The sequence below is a fragment of the Mytilus californianus genome, unplaced genomic scaffold (genome assembly GCF_021869535.1).
Source record: "Mytilus californianus isolate M0D057914Y unplaced genomic scaffold, xbMytCali1.0.p SCAF_5, whole genome shotgun sequence".
NCBI lineage: Eukaryota > Metazoa > Mollusca > Bivalvia > Mytilida > Mytilidae > Mytilus > Mytilus californianus.
Window position 1 is genome coordinate 35,492,860 of NW_026262701.1, and position 17,038 is coordinate 35,509,897.

A 17,038-nucleotide genomic window follows, 5' to 3' on the forward strand; every position below is an offset into this window, starting at 1 on the left:
ATCAATAAAACCTATAGTTTGTAACAAAAACCTCAACCAAAAAAATGAATTAATGAATATAAAATAATGAGAAGGCAGTTTAAAAGAGCTTATAAGTCAACATTACCTCCTTGAACTGTTAGTTGTGTGGTCGAACTTTGACCGGTTCCTACAACATTTGAAGCAAAGCATCTGTAAGTTCCCTGGTCATTTGTGGTCACCGAGTTAATGGTTAAAGAAGGATTGTTGGTTGTACTACCAGAATACCCAATGTCTCCAGAATTTATCTGAGAAAAACCATCTTTCAGCCAATAAACGGTGGTTTGGAAAGGTACAGCAGACACTGTGCATACAAGTGTTACTGAGTTTCCATACTGGCCTGTGTAAGTTGAGGACTGAATTGTCACAGTTGGTAGAGCTGAAATGAAGTTTAAGACATTAAGGTTTTTTTTTTCTCCCAGAATTTCCATTTTCCATTCTGAGCAACATATTGCACTATTACATTCTGCAATTTTAAATTTTCTTAAAGAATAAAATGTTACTTGATAGTCGTTTTTTCATACTATTCAAACTAACCAGTACTGTGGATTAATTTATTTTCGTGGGTAACAATTTTCGTGGATTGAGGAAAACTTGCATTTTCGTGGATATTTGATTTCATGGATTTTCAAAAGTGTGCATATAATCATACAGCAAATTTGTAATTCGTTAATCATTTAAATTCGTGGTTTCCCTGTACCCACGAAATCCATGAAAATTGGTAACTACAGGGCTGCCAAGTCTCACGCATTTTCATGCATATTTGGCGGCATTTTCCTTTGATCTATTGTTTTTTCTCTTTGATCTTTACAATTTTGGCCAAATCTCACACATTTGCTTCATGAAAACTTGGCAGTACTGTAACTAACGAATATTAATGAATCCACAGTATACATTTTTTTTTAGATTTGATCTTGGGAGTTACAATTCTATGGTTACTGCATAGACTTTTTACAAAACCCTCTCCCAACACTGACTTGGTGGACCCCCCCTTTTTCAAAACCTGGATTTGCATGATCTATACAAAGAAGCTTAGGAGTGGAGCATGCAGTAACCCCAATAAACGGCATTGTAAAGGAGTAATTTTTTTTTTTCAATTGTTTGAGTAAATCTTATTTGTATGCATTGCCTAATGTGTTATTTTTGAAAGCATAAAAAGTAATTGTATATCTGCTTCATAATTTATAGATATATTAGCCAGAAATAGGAATAAATTTCATTTTAGGCCATTTTTCTAGCAATTTGTCACCTTTTTCTAACTTTTTTCATGTTTTGATATGTTGCACCATCTCTCAGTGCCCATTGAAATCTTGGTTGAAATATACAGAATGTGGTATATAAAGAATAGTCTATTTTTAGCAAAATTATTAGTGGGCAAGAGCTAGAAGTGCTGGTACCAATTAATTTATCATAATAAACAGCTGCGCCATGAGCGCATGATACGCCCGTCGTCTTGTGCGTGAATTTTTATGCAATAAGCATAAATAGTTTCTGACATACGGCGTGACATACGAAAACCCCCCTTTTTTTTTTTACAAAAAACTCAATATCTCTAAAATAAAATTTTGAATCAAAACCAAAAAGTATACAGATCTTTAGATTAATATAACTAAGAAGTGTGTAAAATTTTAAGCAATAATCATAAATCGTTTTTGAGATACGGTGCGACATGTGAAAACACCCCTTTTAAAAAAAAAAATCAATATCTCAAAAAAAAAATTTTGAATCAAAACCAAAAAGTATACCGATCTTTAGATTAATATAACTAAGAAGTGTGTAAAATTTTAAGCAATAATCATAAATCATTTTTGAGATATGGCGAGACATGTGAAAAACCCCTCCCCCTTTTTTTACAAAATACTCAATAACTCAAAAATAAAATTTTGAATCATCACCAAAAAGTATACAGATCTTAAGGTTAATATAACTAAGAAGTGTGTAAAGTTTTAAGCAATAATCATAAACTGTTTTTGAGATACGGCGCGACATGTGAAAAACCCCTCCCCCTTTTTTAACAAAATACTCAACTCAAAAAAAAAATTTTGAATCATCACTAAAAAGTATAGAGATCTTAAGATTAATATAACTAAGAAGTGTGTAAAGTTTTAAGCAATAATCATAAATTGTTTTTGAGATACGGCGCGACATGTGAAAAAAAAACACACCTGTTTTAGTTACTAAGTCCCGTAACTCAAAAAGTTTAAATCTTATTTTCACCAAAAAGTATACAGATCGTTTGACCATCATAAGAAACAACTATGTTAAGTTTCATGAAATTTGGATAAGTCATTCTCAAGTTACGGTGCGACATGTTTACGCCGGACAGACAGATGGACAGACAGACGGACGGACGGACGCCAGACATTTGTATAACATAATACGTCCCATCAAAAATTTGACGGGCGTATAAAAATGTAATAAATTATGCAAAAGACAGGTTTTAACAAAATTCACCTACATTTATGAAATCACTAATGATGAAAATGTTGAAAAACCTTTTTTTAACTGATACAATTGGACATTTTAACAGATTTTCTCACCAAATTTTAAACATTATCAGAGTTTATATTTTTCAGATTTTTTAGTGCCAAAATAGTGAATTAGTGAACCAACTCTTTTTCCAATAATCCATTCTAGGCAAATAACAGTCAGAATTAAGAGATAACTGTATTGTATTTGAAGCTTTGCGGACGTCCATCAGTAGTTTTACTGTTGCAAATTTAGTTTCCCTGGCGACGCGTAGCTGAGACAGGTAAACGAGTATTTGCAACAGTAAAACTACCAATGGACGTCCGCAAAACTTCAAATAAAATACAGTTATCTCTATTCTAATGCAAAACAAGTACATAATTCAATTTCAATCATTATTTCAGTGTAAAATTTTCATTAAAGAAAATTCTGCATAAAAGATGTTATCTTCTTTGGCCCCTAAACTAGGTGAGGTCATAGGTATGCTTTGGCATCAAACGTAAACACCGGGCGTTTTCTGCTTCTTGACCGCTTCAGAATGTAATAAAATTTGATAAAAAGAAGATTTCTATGTGCAACATGTGAGTCTTTTGCTTATTATTGTAGAAATTACATGTCAATGCATTCTGCAATTCAAATATCGGCTTCCTTAGTTACAGACAAGGAGATAGAGAATTTTACGCTTACTGTCATCCAATCAGAACCATTGATACATAATAATTGCATTAGAATAAGAGACAAGGCTTATCAAAACTTACATTGAGGAGACACTGTTATGACATTAGTATTGACTGTTGTTGATCCATCTGTAGCAGAACAGACATACTGTCCATTGTCTGATGACTGAACATTGCTAATGGTTAAAGATGGGGTACCAGTGTTGCCATTGGACAAGCGGGCGTTGCCATTTATGTTCAACTGACTGTTATCTTTTGTCCATCTGACAGATGTGGCAGTTCCAGTTACAACACACTGAATGACAAGGTTGTTTCCGATGGTTGGATTATATAACAGCTGTGGTGCATTAATAGATAGAGCCACTGAAAGAGAAAATTATCTGATTGTGTTCAGGATATGTAAATTACAGTCTAAGCATATTTTTCAAAAATCAAAGGTACCAAAAATTCTGTGATTCACCTCTTCTGCATAAAGTTTAAAAAATCTAATCAACCATGAATATATGATGAGTGTATTATTATTGTGTGACCACTCAACTGTCCAATATTCCCTCAATTAATTGAAGAATTGACAAATGAAGCAAATAGGAAAAAAGGCATCAACTGTTTTAAATATATATATAAACAGATAGCAACCACGTGCAATTGGAATATTTCTAGGTCTGTTTGATTTCATAATGTAAGTTAAAAATAAAGTTGAGAATGGAAATGGGGAATGTGTCAACAACCCGACCAAAGAGCAGAAAACAGCCCAAGGCCACCAATGGGTCTTCAATACAGCCAGAAAATCCCGCACCCGGAGGTGGGCTTAAGCTGGCCACTAAACAAAAATGTGTACTAGTTCAGTAAAAATGGACGTCACACTAAACTTCGAAACATACAAATGAACTATAAATTTAAAAAAGTATGTTTATCATTGTTTTTACTTGCATAAGAATTATTTTTTTGTGGATCGAATCAGTCAACCAAATGGTTCATCCTTGTTTCACTTTAAATGTTTACATTCTATTCCTTTAAATAGCTGAATACTTGCATAACCATCTCCAGGTAAGGGTTTAAATTGAAGGTCACATGAATATGGATTCAATGAGGCAGAATTGTTCACTTGCAAGTGAATAATTCGTCTGAGATGTTTCTTCTTATTTTGACAAAATTGAACCAAATTGGCTGCTACAGGCAAATTTTTATTTCATTATATCACTTTGATTGAACAAAAAAAATCACATTTTTTTTTTATATCTCATAGCTAATGCCCCTTTAAAAAATTTAAAAGAAAAACAGAAAGATTACCTTTGACTGTCAGTTGAAGAGAAACAATCTGTGGATTGTTTGGTCTGGTCTCAGGATGGTCCACTTGACAAAAAATTGTTTGGCCATTATCAGATAATCTTGGGTTCCATGTAATGGTTTGTGTTAATAGGTAAGAAACGTTTGCTTGCAAATATTGAACTGTTTCTATAATACCATCTGCGGCAGTTAAAGTAGTTTGACCTAGACGCATTGTCATAACTGGATTTGGATTTCCACCAGTACTAACACATATATGTGTTGATGAGGTCCCATCAATTATTTCATTTGGTCCAGTAATTGTAGGTGTGTTTGGTGCAGCTGCAATATACATAAAATGGTTTATGAAAAATGCATATTTTACAAGAAGTCAATAATTAGTTTAGCATGCAGTCATGGACTTTTAAATATACTTTGTTATTGAATCTAACTTTGATCAACTATCTGTTAAGTTCAGCAGTTGTTTAGGTACATTTCATGTTTTTTAATGAAAAATGACATGCAGGGATTAATTACCGGTACAGAATTATTAAAGAAGGGTTCCATCTTGTTAATGCATAGATGACACTGGTAGGTTCTGCTATTCCGTTTAAACCTGTTTTTTTGTATCAATGTGTAATAAATGATCTGTGTATTTGGCCTAACAAACTGTTACCACCAAAATCTCATGAAACATGCATGTGTGAGTGTCTGGATGGGTGGTCCTTCAATTCTGTATTCTTTCATTTTTAGGTCATTTTTCTTTATATTTTTCTCTACTTTTATTGCCCATTATTCTCTGTTCTTTATATTTTAGCACCTCGTTCTGCCCTTTATTCTGCACTTTGTGCCCATTATTCTCTATTCTGTAAACCCTATCCAGACCATTGCGTGTTGAATGTGTCATTATATAATACCTTGCCACATCTAATATTTTATTTTAATTCATTTCATATCTATTATCAAAAAGATGTCCAAAATTAAAACACTATATTTTGATTGTATATTTGCATTCTTTTCGACTGATCTTTGCGTTAAACATTCTATTCTTATACATACTAAAGGTAACAAAAATCATCTTCTGCCTGCCTAGTACTCTTATAACTCTATTGTTGGTATTTAACAGTAACCACATAGTTCATAGTTTTTCCTTCAATCAATACATGCATGACCAGGGTCTGGAGAGGGTTTACAGAATAGAGAATATTTAATGGGCAAAACAAATAAAGAATAGAAAAAAATAAGTTCAAAAATTAATGGGGTGCTGAAATATAAAGAATAGAGATTATAGCAAAAAATTAATGGGGTGCTGAAATATAAAGAATAGAGATTATAGCAAAAAATAAATGGGGTGCTGAAATATAAAGAATAGAGATTATAGCAAAAAATAAATGGGGTGCTGAAATATAAAGAATAGAGAATAGCCAAAAATAAATGGGGTGCTGAAATATAAAGAATAGAGAATAGCTAAAAAATAAATGAAGAATAAAAAAAAAGGTCTAAAAATTCCAGACCCTTGTGACTTAATTTTAACAATTGCTCTCATCATAGTACTTTAAGTATGTGTGGGTGTGACTGCACCAAAAACTTACAATAAACCTGGAAAAACCATGTTGATGTCAGTGGATTTTGAAGAACTTCGTTGTCGACTTGACACTCATAGACAATCAAATTATGCCTTTTTTCAGCAATAAAAGTATAATTATTTGAAACTACGTTTCCAGACTGTTGAAAAGAATCATCAATCATTCTGTCTCCCTCAAACCATTTTACAGTAGGTGATGGATTTCCATTAGTGGATGTACATTTTAATGAGATTTCTTGACCTCTTATTATGAAAGTAGGACCACTAATACTAGGTGCGCCCGGTGGTATACCTGAAACAAATAATATATTAACAGACTAACAATGCCATAGTGTAAATGTTTTAACTACATTTTAAACACTGGATGAAATTTCAATTTACAAAAAACTGATGCATTGAAATCAAAAATGAAATGTGTAGGTTAAGTACAAGTATTGGCAAGTTAATTTTAATTTATTTGAGAATAAAATATCATAGGTACATTAAAACCTGAATACCAAAAACAAGAGGCTCTCAAGAGCCTGAATCGCTCACTTGTTATTTTTTTTGCTTAAATCTTTCATCAATGATTAATTTTGCTTTTTACCCATATGTTCCATTTTAGCCATAGTGTCTATGTTTTTCTATTTCTATGTTTGTCTATTTCTTGACGTACAAGGAAATGAAATACACAATTTATACTAGATTCATTTGAGAAGATTTTTAAAGTTAAAAAACATAAAACAACTTGTGTAAAATTGTCCTTAAAGGGCAATAACTCCTTAAGGGGTCAATTGACAATTTTGGTCATATAAAACTTTTTTTGTAGATCTTACTTTGCTGAACATTTTTGCTGTTTACAGATTATCTTTATCTTCAATAATATTCAAGATAATAACCAAAAACTGCAAAATTTCCTTAAAACAACCAATTTAGTGGCAGCAACCCAACAATGGGTTGTTTGGTGTGTCTGAAAATTTCAGGGCTGATAGATCTTGACCTTTTGAACATTTTTACCCATGTCAGATTTGCTCTAAATGCTTTAGTTTCTGAGATATAAGCCAAAAACTGCATTTCACCCCTATGTTCTATTTTTAGCCATGGCGGCCATGTTTGTTGATGGATCAAAATTTCGGATACAATTCATAAACTAGATTCCTAAAGGAACATTCATTCAAAGTTAAGAAGTATTAGGTACAATAGTTTCAGAAGAGAAGATTTTTAAATGTTAGAAAACTTGATGAACACATTGCGTAAAATTGTCTTTCAAGGGCAATAGTTCCTTAGGGGGTCAATTGACAAATTTGGTCATTTAACTTTTCTGTAGATCTTACTATGCTGAACATTATTGCTGTTTACAGTTTATATCTATCTATAATAATATTCAAGATAATAACAAAAAACTGCAAAATTTCCTCAAAACTACCAATTTAGTGGCAGCAACCCAACAATGGATTGTTCGATTTGTCTGAAAATTTCAGGGCTGATAGATCTTGACCAATTGAACAATTTTACCCAGTCAGATTTGCTCTAAAAGCTTTAGTCTTGGAGATATAAGCCAAAAACTGCATTTGACCCCTATGTTCTATTTTTAGCCATGGCGGCCATGTTTGTCGATGGATTACAACTTCGGATACAATTTATAAACTAAATATCCTAAGGAACATTTAGATGAAGTTTGAAGGAAATTTGGCTTAGTAATTTCAGAGGAGAAGATTTTTAAATGTAAGCAAACTTGAACAAATTGTGTAAAATTGTCTTTAATGGGCAATAACTCCTTCAGGGGTCAATTGACAATTTTGGTCATCTAACTTTTTTGTAGATCTTACTTTGCTGAACATTATTGCTGTTTACAGTTTATATCTATCTATAATAATATTCAAAATAATAACAAAAAACTGCAAAATTTCCTTAAAACTACCAATTTAGTGGCAGCAACCCAACAATGAGTTGTTCGATTCGTCTGAATATTTCAGGGCTGATAGATCTTGACCAATTGAACAAATTTACCCCATGTCAGATTTGCTCTAAAAGCTTTAGTTTTTGAGATATAAGCAAAAAACTGCATTTGACCCCTATGTTCTATTTTTAGACATGGCGGCCATGTTTGTCGATGGATCAAAACTTCGGATACAATTTATTAACTAGATACCCTAAGGAACATTTACTTAAAGTTTGAAGGTATTTGGCCCAGTAGTTTCAGAGGAAAAGATTTTTTAAATAGTTTATGACGACGACGACGATGACAAGTGAAAGCATAAGCTCACATGAGCTAAAAAGGGCAAATAAACCTATAATGAACAGACTATGAGTGAAAAAAACCTAGGGCGAATATAATATTACAGGGAATGGACACGATACCCATGAGCTCTAAGCTTGAACAACCGACTACATAAAACCAAAGCAACTGCTTATTTACACACAAGCACTCTTCAAACAAAAGAAAAGCATACTACATTATAAACTGAGAACAATGACACAAAAACATATAAAATACCGCACTCAAAACAAATAGCAAATCATATATATTATTGTATGTGACAAAAAACATTTAAGTAGCTTGAAAACATTGTCCAAAAGGAAGGAATGTAATATCAACTAACAAATATATTAATATGTATGAAATACTAATTTTAAAATTAGTTTCCGTGCTTTACATGACTTATTAAGAGAAAAGAGTTAAATATTTGTTAAGTAAACTTACTTTGACCTAGAATTGGAACTAATAATGCTGCAAACAATACTACTCCTGAACCTGCCATGCTGAAGGTGGCACTAGGTGGCACTTGATGGAAAAATACCACTGTAATTGATATCTACTGGATGTTACTCCTGTAAAAAATAAATGCGGTTAATGACGATATGCAGTAATATCCGTATACAAGTATTTTCCTGAACTAACTCATCAAAATTATAACTTTATACATGTACATAAAATTCATAATGTATGACTTTATAACCATTCTAGTTACTTTTCATTGATTACCAGAAATTAATCTTTTTTGTTTGCGTGTAGAAAAACAAGTATAATTTTTCAGTTTCAGATTTTGGCTCTTTCGCAATACTCTTAGAATTATTAAAATTGTAATCAGAATTTTTTATTCAAGGTTTGAAATACCAGGAAAATTTTATTGGAAGTGTTGAAGTTCATTAGAAATAAGAAAACTAGAAGGTTTAATAATATTTTGGTTTTTGCAACAAATATGAAAATAAGAAGATGTGGTTTGATTTCCAATGAGACAACTCTCCACAGGAGACTAAATGACATAGAAATTAACAACTATAAGTCCGGTCACTGAAAAACTTTCAACAATGAGCAAAACCGATACCGCATAGTCAGCTGTAAAAGGCCTTGAAATGATATATGTAAAACAATTCAAACAAGAAAACTAAACATTGGCGTAGCTTACGTTGAGGCAACCGAGGCAACTGATGCCTCGGTCAAAAAAAAAAAAAAATAAAAACTTTTCCTTTATAATCTTTTAAACGATTTCCTACTAATGCAGCAGACAAGTTACTAAACGCTAATATACCGACTTGTTTCGTCTTGTTGCCGCTATTGATTCATACCCTTTGCAAATTTAAGACTTATGGAAACATTTTCCCTCCCCTAGTTGGAAATCCCCTTTGCGGTAGTTTTCTGTAATCTAAATTTGTCCGAGTAAAAAAAAATCGACATGCAACAGATTTATTTAGTCCTACCCCATTGCAAGCAAAATCAGTAGAATAGATGATGATCCAACTCACGAGTCTTCCCCGATTGAATCATTTGACCATTGAATCAGGTAAGTTATTTAATTTTGTGTGAGAATGGTTTCTAGTATATGAGGGTCTGGATGAGGTTTATAGAAAACAGAAAAATGCCCTGAAGTAAATTTAAAGTTAACGAATAGAGATTTAAAATAGTACTAAAATATAAAAGAAAGGAAAATCAAATTATGGGCGAAAATAATTTAAAATAAATATTTGGAGACCCCATTCAAACACTCATTTATAACCGTAACGTCTAAAATTGAAACATCGTTGTGTGTCGACATTTTCCCCTAGATGTAGAACTTCAAATACACAGAGTTTCATTGATTATGGTACCAATCAAAATAAAATATACACCAATCAACATGCACAAAAAATAATTTATATGTTGCGTTTTATTCTCGCTATTTGAAATTTATAGTTTTCACTAGCAGGGAATTTAAAATATTTAAAGGAGTCACTTATTCCAGAGAAATATTTATTATATGTCTGTTAGTTCATACATTATGTCAGTTTATATATAAAAATTTCAACCAAATACTGTTTTCATTCAGCATAAAGACTTCAGAATAACGTAAATGTTAGTACTTCGCCGGTTGTCATTTTCATCGTGAATGGAAAAAAGTTCAAAACCATTTAAGAATTTGAAGACCTTCCATGACGAAACACAACCAATACAAGTGCCGTGGTTCACTTTACTTGTAGCATGTGTTTTTTCTCCTAGTTTATCAAGAAATTCTGCTGTTCAATCCGTCCGTCGTTTTGTGATGATAATCTATAATTCGTTGATTCGTGACCCACGACCAAGCGAGTAAATGATCATCACAAAAAGTATTTCAAATAAACCTTAATCGTGACCCACGACCAAGCGAGTAAATGATCATCACAAAAAGTATTTCAAATAAACCTTAATCGTTGCGTTTGTTTTTCTGTATTGAAAATTCTATATAGGTTTCTTCTGGCCATCAAACAAGGTCAGGTTTTCCTTCTGATCAGAGACATATAATGTATTATATGTCTCTGTTCTGATATAAAGTTAAATCTTATGTCACAGTGAGGTACAGCCACCTATATTAGAGTACGACGGCTTGGGAAATATTTCGGCAGATTAGGCTTTTGAGCTAGATTTCAGTTACTGTTAGAAAGTCAGGAGAATGACTTGTCAGTGGTTGTCTTATGTGATATCTTCACGTGTTTTGTTATTTTTATAACTTTGAGTTGACCGTAGATTAGATAGTATCGGTTTAAATCATGCGCAACTTTCTATAGACTCAGGACAGTTTTGAACTTGGCATATCCGTCTCCTGTATTCGTAAAGAATTTTAAATCTCGGAAGTTCACTGAAAGGATTCGATTTGAAAAGTGGAAAATGTTTTCGAGAAGATTTATGTATTCATCTGAACATTGAAAATGATGCAGGTATACCAGTAATCAACTAATAAATCGGTAGTATAACTTAGTGTAAGGCATATTAACATTATTATGATGAAATAAAATTAAACAATAACTATTATTTTTAATAGATTCTTCTTGTTCAAATTGTAAAAAATTTGTTATTTTTAATAGATTCTTCTTGTACAAATTAAAAAAGACCCCCTGCCTCGGTAATAACAGAAAGCATGCTACGCCACTGCTAAAGGCCTGATTTATGTACAAAATAATGAATGAAAAAAAAATATGATGCACAGCAACAAACGACAACCACGGAATCACAGGCTCCTGACTTGGGACAGGCACATACAGAATTTGGCGGGGTTAAACTATAGTTAGATGGCGCCAAACCCTCCCCCTAACCTGGGACAAGTCTTTATAAATTTTCAGAAAGTTTTCATGAATAAAGCAGTCCAGAGACGAACTTTTAAACCATGTCTCTGGTTTCATGAAATTCTCGATCCCATATATATTTGGTAATATCATCCCCCCTTTTTTTGACCTCAAAAAATGACCATACCCACAGATAGATTCACACAAATTACATTGAAAATTGAAATTTCCTGTCAGTCTGCCCGAGATATTTCCATGGTAATTGTTTTGTCAATGATTGAGTAATATTAATGTTTACTGCAACAGTTTAATTCGATCAGTCAAAATGCAACTATGTTTTTTTAAAATAGTCAGTGCGTTTTAATTTAAATGCTCTTCAGCTTCGTATCTGATTTGGTCCCCTGACTGTTTCGATTCGATCGCGTAAGATGATCATTGATAAATGTCAATCAAATTATAAGCCTGATATCTTGCACGAGTCTTTGTGGGAAAAGTCATTTTAATAGTGACTAACATGTTAAAAAAGATGTTAGATCACAACAGGTGTTTTTAATTTTGGGTTCAGTTTCTTTAAGCTGATTGATCGGCAGTCTAGATATAATTACCAATGTCAGATTCCGAAATTGTTACATGTAGTATGTAAGAACTTAAATATATATACCATAACAATGAGTTATAATAGTCTCAACCGAGACCAATAGATAACATGTTTTAGTCCCAATTTCTTGTCAAAAATCAATTCCGAACGTACCAGTGTCAATAATCCGTTTTGAGCTTCAGAATCCCTAGTCCAAATAATTATGACGTCTTGAAAGGTTATTATATTTTTTTTCTTTGACGCCTTACATCACAGGAAGGCGTCAAAGCAAAAATTAAAATAGCCTTCCAAGACGTCATAACTATTTGGACTACAGAATCCCCAAAAGGGATTACAGTGTCTAGTGATTTTGAATAAATTTTCGAGCTAACTTTATTTTCCGCGTTTCTGGAAATTGACAAATTCAACTCACGAACCCCATATTTCTGTTTCTTAACGTATCAAATTATGGTATTTTCCGAAACAGTGTAGGTGCATGCATTGTTTGGAAACTTTTTACAAGAGTAAGGGAGCAACCATTTAATTTCAAGGGGGGGTATGGTTTTTTGTCTGAGTCAGAATTTTTTTTTCAGAATATTTGTTTTTTGCCATCTGCTTGACCACAATTTTTTTTTTTATCAAATTGGGGATCAGAATATTTTTTTTAGGAAAAAACCATGACCCTCTCTTTTGAAGTTAAAGGGTCGTTACCTAAAGGTTATCAGTTATTAAATGTACTTTAACAATATCGACGTCACCCCGCCACTTCCTAATAAACTATTATTAATTGGCGTGAGAACACTCTTATTGTGATATTCACAGAAACTCGAATTAATATCCCTAAAATATGTACATTCTTATAAATTTTCTTTTGTGTGCCAGAATATCGACAGGTTGGTTTGATTCATCGAGTTAACAAACTACAATATTCTATGTATGGGGGCGGCTTCGTCATTTCAAAAACTAACGTGTCTGAGCAAACCACTTGACCATTGGAATAATAAAAGTTAGAAGTCTGTACAGGTTATTAAAATATTGATCGTGTGTATTATTAAGTTATAGAAATCTAGTTTTGTAAGAAGATTGCTCATTGAATGAATCATTTTTCTCATAGAACTTTAAATATCGATTTCAATGCCAGCTTGGCTGCATGTTCACAAAATGCTTACATTAAATCGTCGTGGGACTAATACATTGAATTTATCTATTAGTCCCAGATCGTCCGTACTCTTTTGATGACAATTTTTTTACTTACTATTTACCGTTTTAATATTGAAATGAAATGTAAAATGGCACCTGAGGGAGCTATCATTTGATTTTTATTGGGGGGGGGGGGGGGGGGGGGGGGGCTGGATGAAATTTGAAAAAAATAGGCAGGACAGGAGGTTTAAGAAAAAAAAAAGCAGGATGAGACACTTTGCAAAACTAGAGGCTCTTTAGAGCCTGTGTCGCTCACCTTGGTCAATGTGCATATTAAACAAAGGACACAGATGGATCCATGACAAAATTGTGTTTTGGTGATGGTGATGTGTTTGTAGATCTTACTTTACTGAACATTCTTGCTCCTTACTATTATCTCTATCTATAATAAACTTGGCCTGGTATTGTTACAGTGGAAAATATATTGTAAAAATTTACAAAAATTTACAAAATTTATGAAAATTGTAAAAAATTGACTATAAAGGGCAATAACTCCTTAAGGGGTCAATTGACAATTTTGGTCATGTTTGACTTATTTGTAGATCTAACTTTGCTGTAAATTATTGCTGTTTACAGTTTATCTCTATCTATAATAATATTCAAGATAATAACCAAAAACGGCAAAATTTTCTTAAAATTACCAATTCAGGGGCAGCAACCTAACAACGTATTGCCTGATTGGTCTGAAAATTTCAGGGCAGATAGATCTTTACCTAATGAACAATTTTATTCACATCAGATTTGCTCTAAATGCTTTGGTTTCAGAGATATTAGCCAAAAACTGCATTTTACCCCTATGTTCGGCCATCTTGGTTGGTTGGCCAGGTCACCGGACACATTTTTTAAACTAGATACGCCAATGATGATTGTGGTCAAGTTTGGTCAAATTTGGCCCAGTAGTTTCAGAGGAGAATATTTTTGTAAAAGTTAACAACGACGACAACGGACGACGGACGCCAAGTATGAGAAAAGCTCACTTGGCCCTTTGGGCCAGGTGAGCTAAAAAAAGACAGGATGACAATTTATGTAAAAAAAAGTTAGGATAAACTAAAAAAAAAATTCGTAAGGGTTCCGCGGAACCTAGTGTCTCGCCTACTTTTTCTGTTAATCGCGAGCTCAAAAAAATGAGGAAGTAAATCAATAAAAATATTCCTCTTGATACTATCTTTTGATTGTGAGAAGCTTCTGTCCAAGTTTGGTAAAAATCCAGGATAGTTTAAGAATCTAATAAATGTTAAAAAACTTTAACTGCAGACTGAATGTAATGTTAACTGGGAGAAAACAAAATTTCCTTCTAGATACTAGCATTTGATCATAAACAAGCTTCTGTCCAAGTTTGGTACAAATCCAAAATAGTATAAGAAAGTTATTAAAATTTTAAAAACTTTAACCACAGAGTGAATGTGTTGTTTCCTGGCAGAAAATCTATGTCCATTTAAAAGTAAAATAAGGAAAAAATGGATTTTTTTTTTACAAAATTTCCTTCTGGATACTATCTTATGATCATAAACAAGCTTCTGTCCAAGTTTGGTAGAAACCAATGGTAGTATAAGAAAGTTATTAAAATTTTAAAAACTTTAACCTCAGAGTGAATGTAATATTTCCCGGCAGAAAAACTAAGTCCATTTATAAGTAAAATACGGAAAAAATGGAATTTTATTTTTACAAAATTTACTTCTGGATACTATTTTATGATCATAAACAAGCTTCTGTCCAAGTTTGGTAGAAATCAAGGATAATTTAAGAAAGTTATTAAAATATCAAAAACTTTAACCACAGAGTGAATATTTGTGGACGCCGCCGACGACGACGACGACGACGACGACGACGACACCGACGCCGACGGAATGTAGGATCGCTATGTCTCGCTTTTTCGACTAAAGTCGAAGGCTCGACAAAAAGGCAGGACCGAATAGTGAAAAAAATAAAAAGGCAGGACAGAGATTTCAACTAAAAAAAATGCAGGACAAAATTTTTCATCCTAGCCCCCCATAAAAATCAAATGGCAGCTCCCTTAGAATGTTTGCATAATGATTAATAATGTTCGAACTTCGGGTAAATACACACGGACACTGAATAATCAATTCAAAACTGAATTTGAAAACTAGTCATTTCTCTCGTCTTTTGTTATATCCATTTAATAGATAGTATTACATCAAGTGTATTTGTTGACCACAGTCGTCAGCATCAGACAATTAATGGACGCTCTTACTCTGGGTATTTAGGATGACATGTTATTTCTACTCCCCTCCCCCTAACCTCATGGCCCGTAAGTTACTGGCGGATGTATATATAGTGTTTGAATTTATTGCAAAATTTAACACAATTTTTTTCATTTTGAGCCGATTCTTTTGAATGTTTTGGGTAAATGAGATGGAGTGAACGTTTCATTCTAATTAAATTGCATATTTTTCACAGAATTGCAACCCTTCCGTCATTCCGTAGGCGGGTAAATCAGGGTATTGCTTTTGTTATTATCATTTGTTATATTAAAAATATCAAGAACACATTCACAGAATCATGTGTGAAATGGTGTGTGTAGAGGATGGTCGAGGGTCATCCTTTTAGAGCACATGCAAAATATTAAATGAGTCCACAGTATTGAGTAATTCAAAAACAGGCGCGGGTCCAGGATTTTGAAAAAGAAGGAACCTGTACATATATATATATATATCGATGATGAAATTTGAGTATTTTGTACTGATGTCTTGTTACAAACATGTGCGGCTTTTTATTATTGACATTCGCTAGATTGTGTCACTTATTGTTACCGTTTCGTTTAAAAACATGTATTTCTCCGTCTCGATATACTGGACACAATAAGGACTGGCTATTGTGTGTGTACCTGCATTATATGCTCAATAATCCAGATATTAAAATAAGCGATAATACTCGAATAATTGAATTAGATAAAACCCCGTCTAATTTTAAGGATTTTTCTCTGGTATTGACGAAGAATTCCGTCTTTGAGTTGGTCGTGTCTCTGGTAAACAAAATGTTCGTATTCACAATCATGCGATTCTCCAGTATAGCATTTTGGTTTATTAGGTTGGGGGGGGGGGGGGGGGGAGTTTTCCTTCCAAATGAGTAACTATCACTTAGATAAGGACATTCAGTTAAAATTGAAAATATCTTAATAGTTTTTTGTCTTAATTTGGATGGATGTTCGTGATAAATGAAGCATTTCTTTTTCGAAAAAAACCCACACACATTACAACACAATTGCATAGAAGTTTTGTACAAAGTTATTAGTAAAATTAAGATATAATAAAAGGTTGAATTTAACATGAAAAAAAAAAATATTTCAACCAAAAAAATAAGTCGATGTTTTAATCTCAAAATACACCGTACAGTGGAAAAGCCATTAATTTGAGAAGCGTTTATCCTATTTCGAGGGTTGTGCCGAATTGATGAAATTTAAAGATGAAGACACGCTTATGATGCATTTCTTATTAGTGAAATCAATAAAGAATGTAAAAACCAAAAAATATGTTTTATATTCAAATTCTATATGTTGATATTAAATCATTAATTTACTATTTGCATACCTTTAATTAAGTATATGCTTGGTAAATTATCTAAACTATTACTCACCGACCGACACGAGATGTTATCCCTTCCACTGACCAAACACTACTGACACACCTAAGGATATTGTTATATTTTAAACACTTTTGGATTACGCAACTGGTCAGTTAAATTTGGATTCCCTCGAGTAAGTTGTAGAACAACATTTTTCATATTTAAAAG

The 17,038-nt window shown here is 32.7% G+C and overlaps 1 protein-coding gene across 2 annotated transcripts in view; it reads right to left on the reverse strand.

The window, feature by feature from the left end:
• Positions 1 to 17,038, reverse strand: part of LOC127701536 (hemicentin-1-like) — a 67,074-nt gene that overhangs the window by 44,532 nt on the left and 5,504 nt on the right. The window contains exons 1-6 of one of the 2 annotated variants that reach the window (XM_052205427.1): positions 16,883 to 16,924; positions 8,699 to 8,826; positions 6,023 to 6,307; positions 4,455 to 4,772; positions 3,246 to 3,527; positions 107 to 397 (exon numbers count right to left, since the gene is read on the reverse strand). In XM_052205427.1, coding sequence (XP_052061387.1) covers positions 107 to 397; positions 3,246 to 3,527; positions 4,455 to 4,772; positions 6,023 to 6,307; positions 8,699 to 8,756 — 1,234 coding nt within the window. In that variant the 5' untranslated portion in view covers positions 8,757 to 8,826; positions 16,883 to 16,924. Of the gene's footprint in view, positions 1 to 106; positions 398 to 3,245; positions 3,528 to 4,454; positions 4,773 to 6,022; positions 6,308 to 8,698; positions 8,827 to 16,882; positions 16,925 to 17,038 lie in introns of those variants that run through there. The other variant, XM_052205425.1, reaches the window with a different exon arrangement.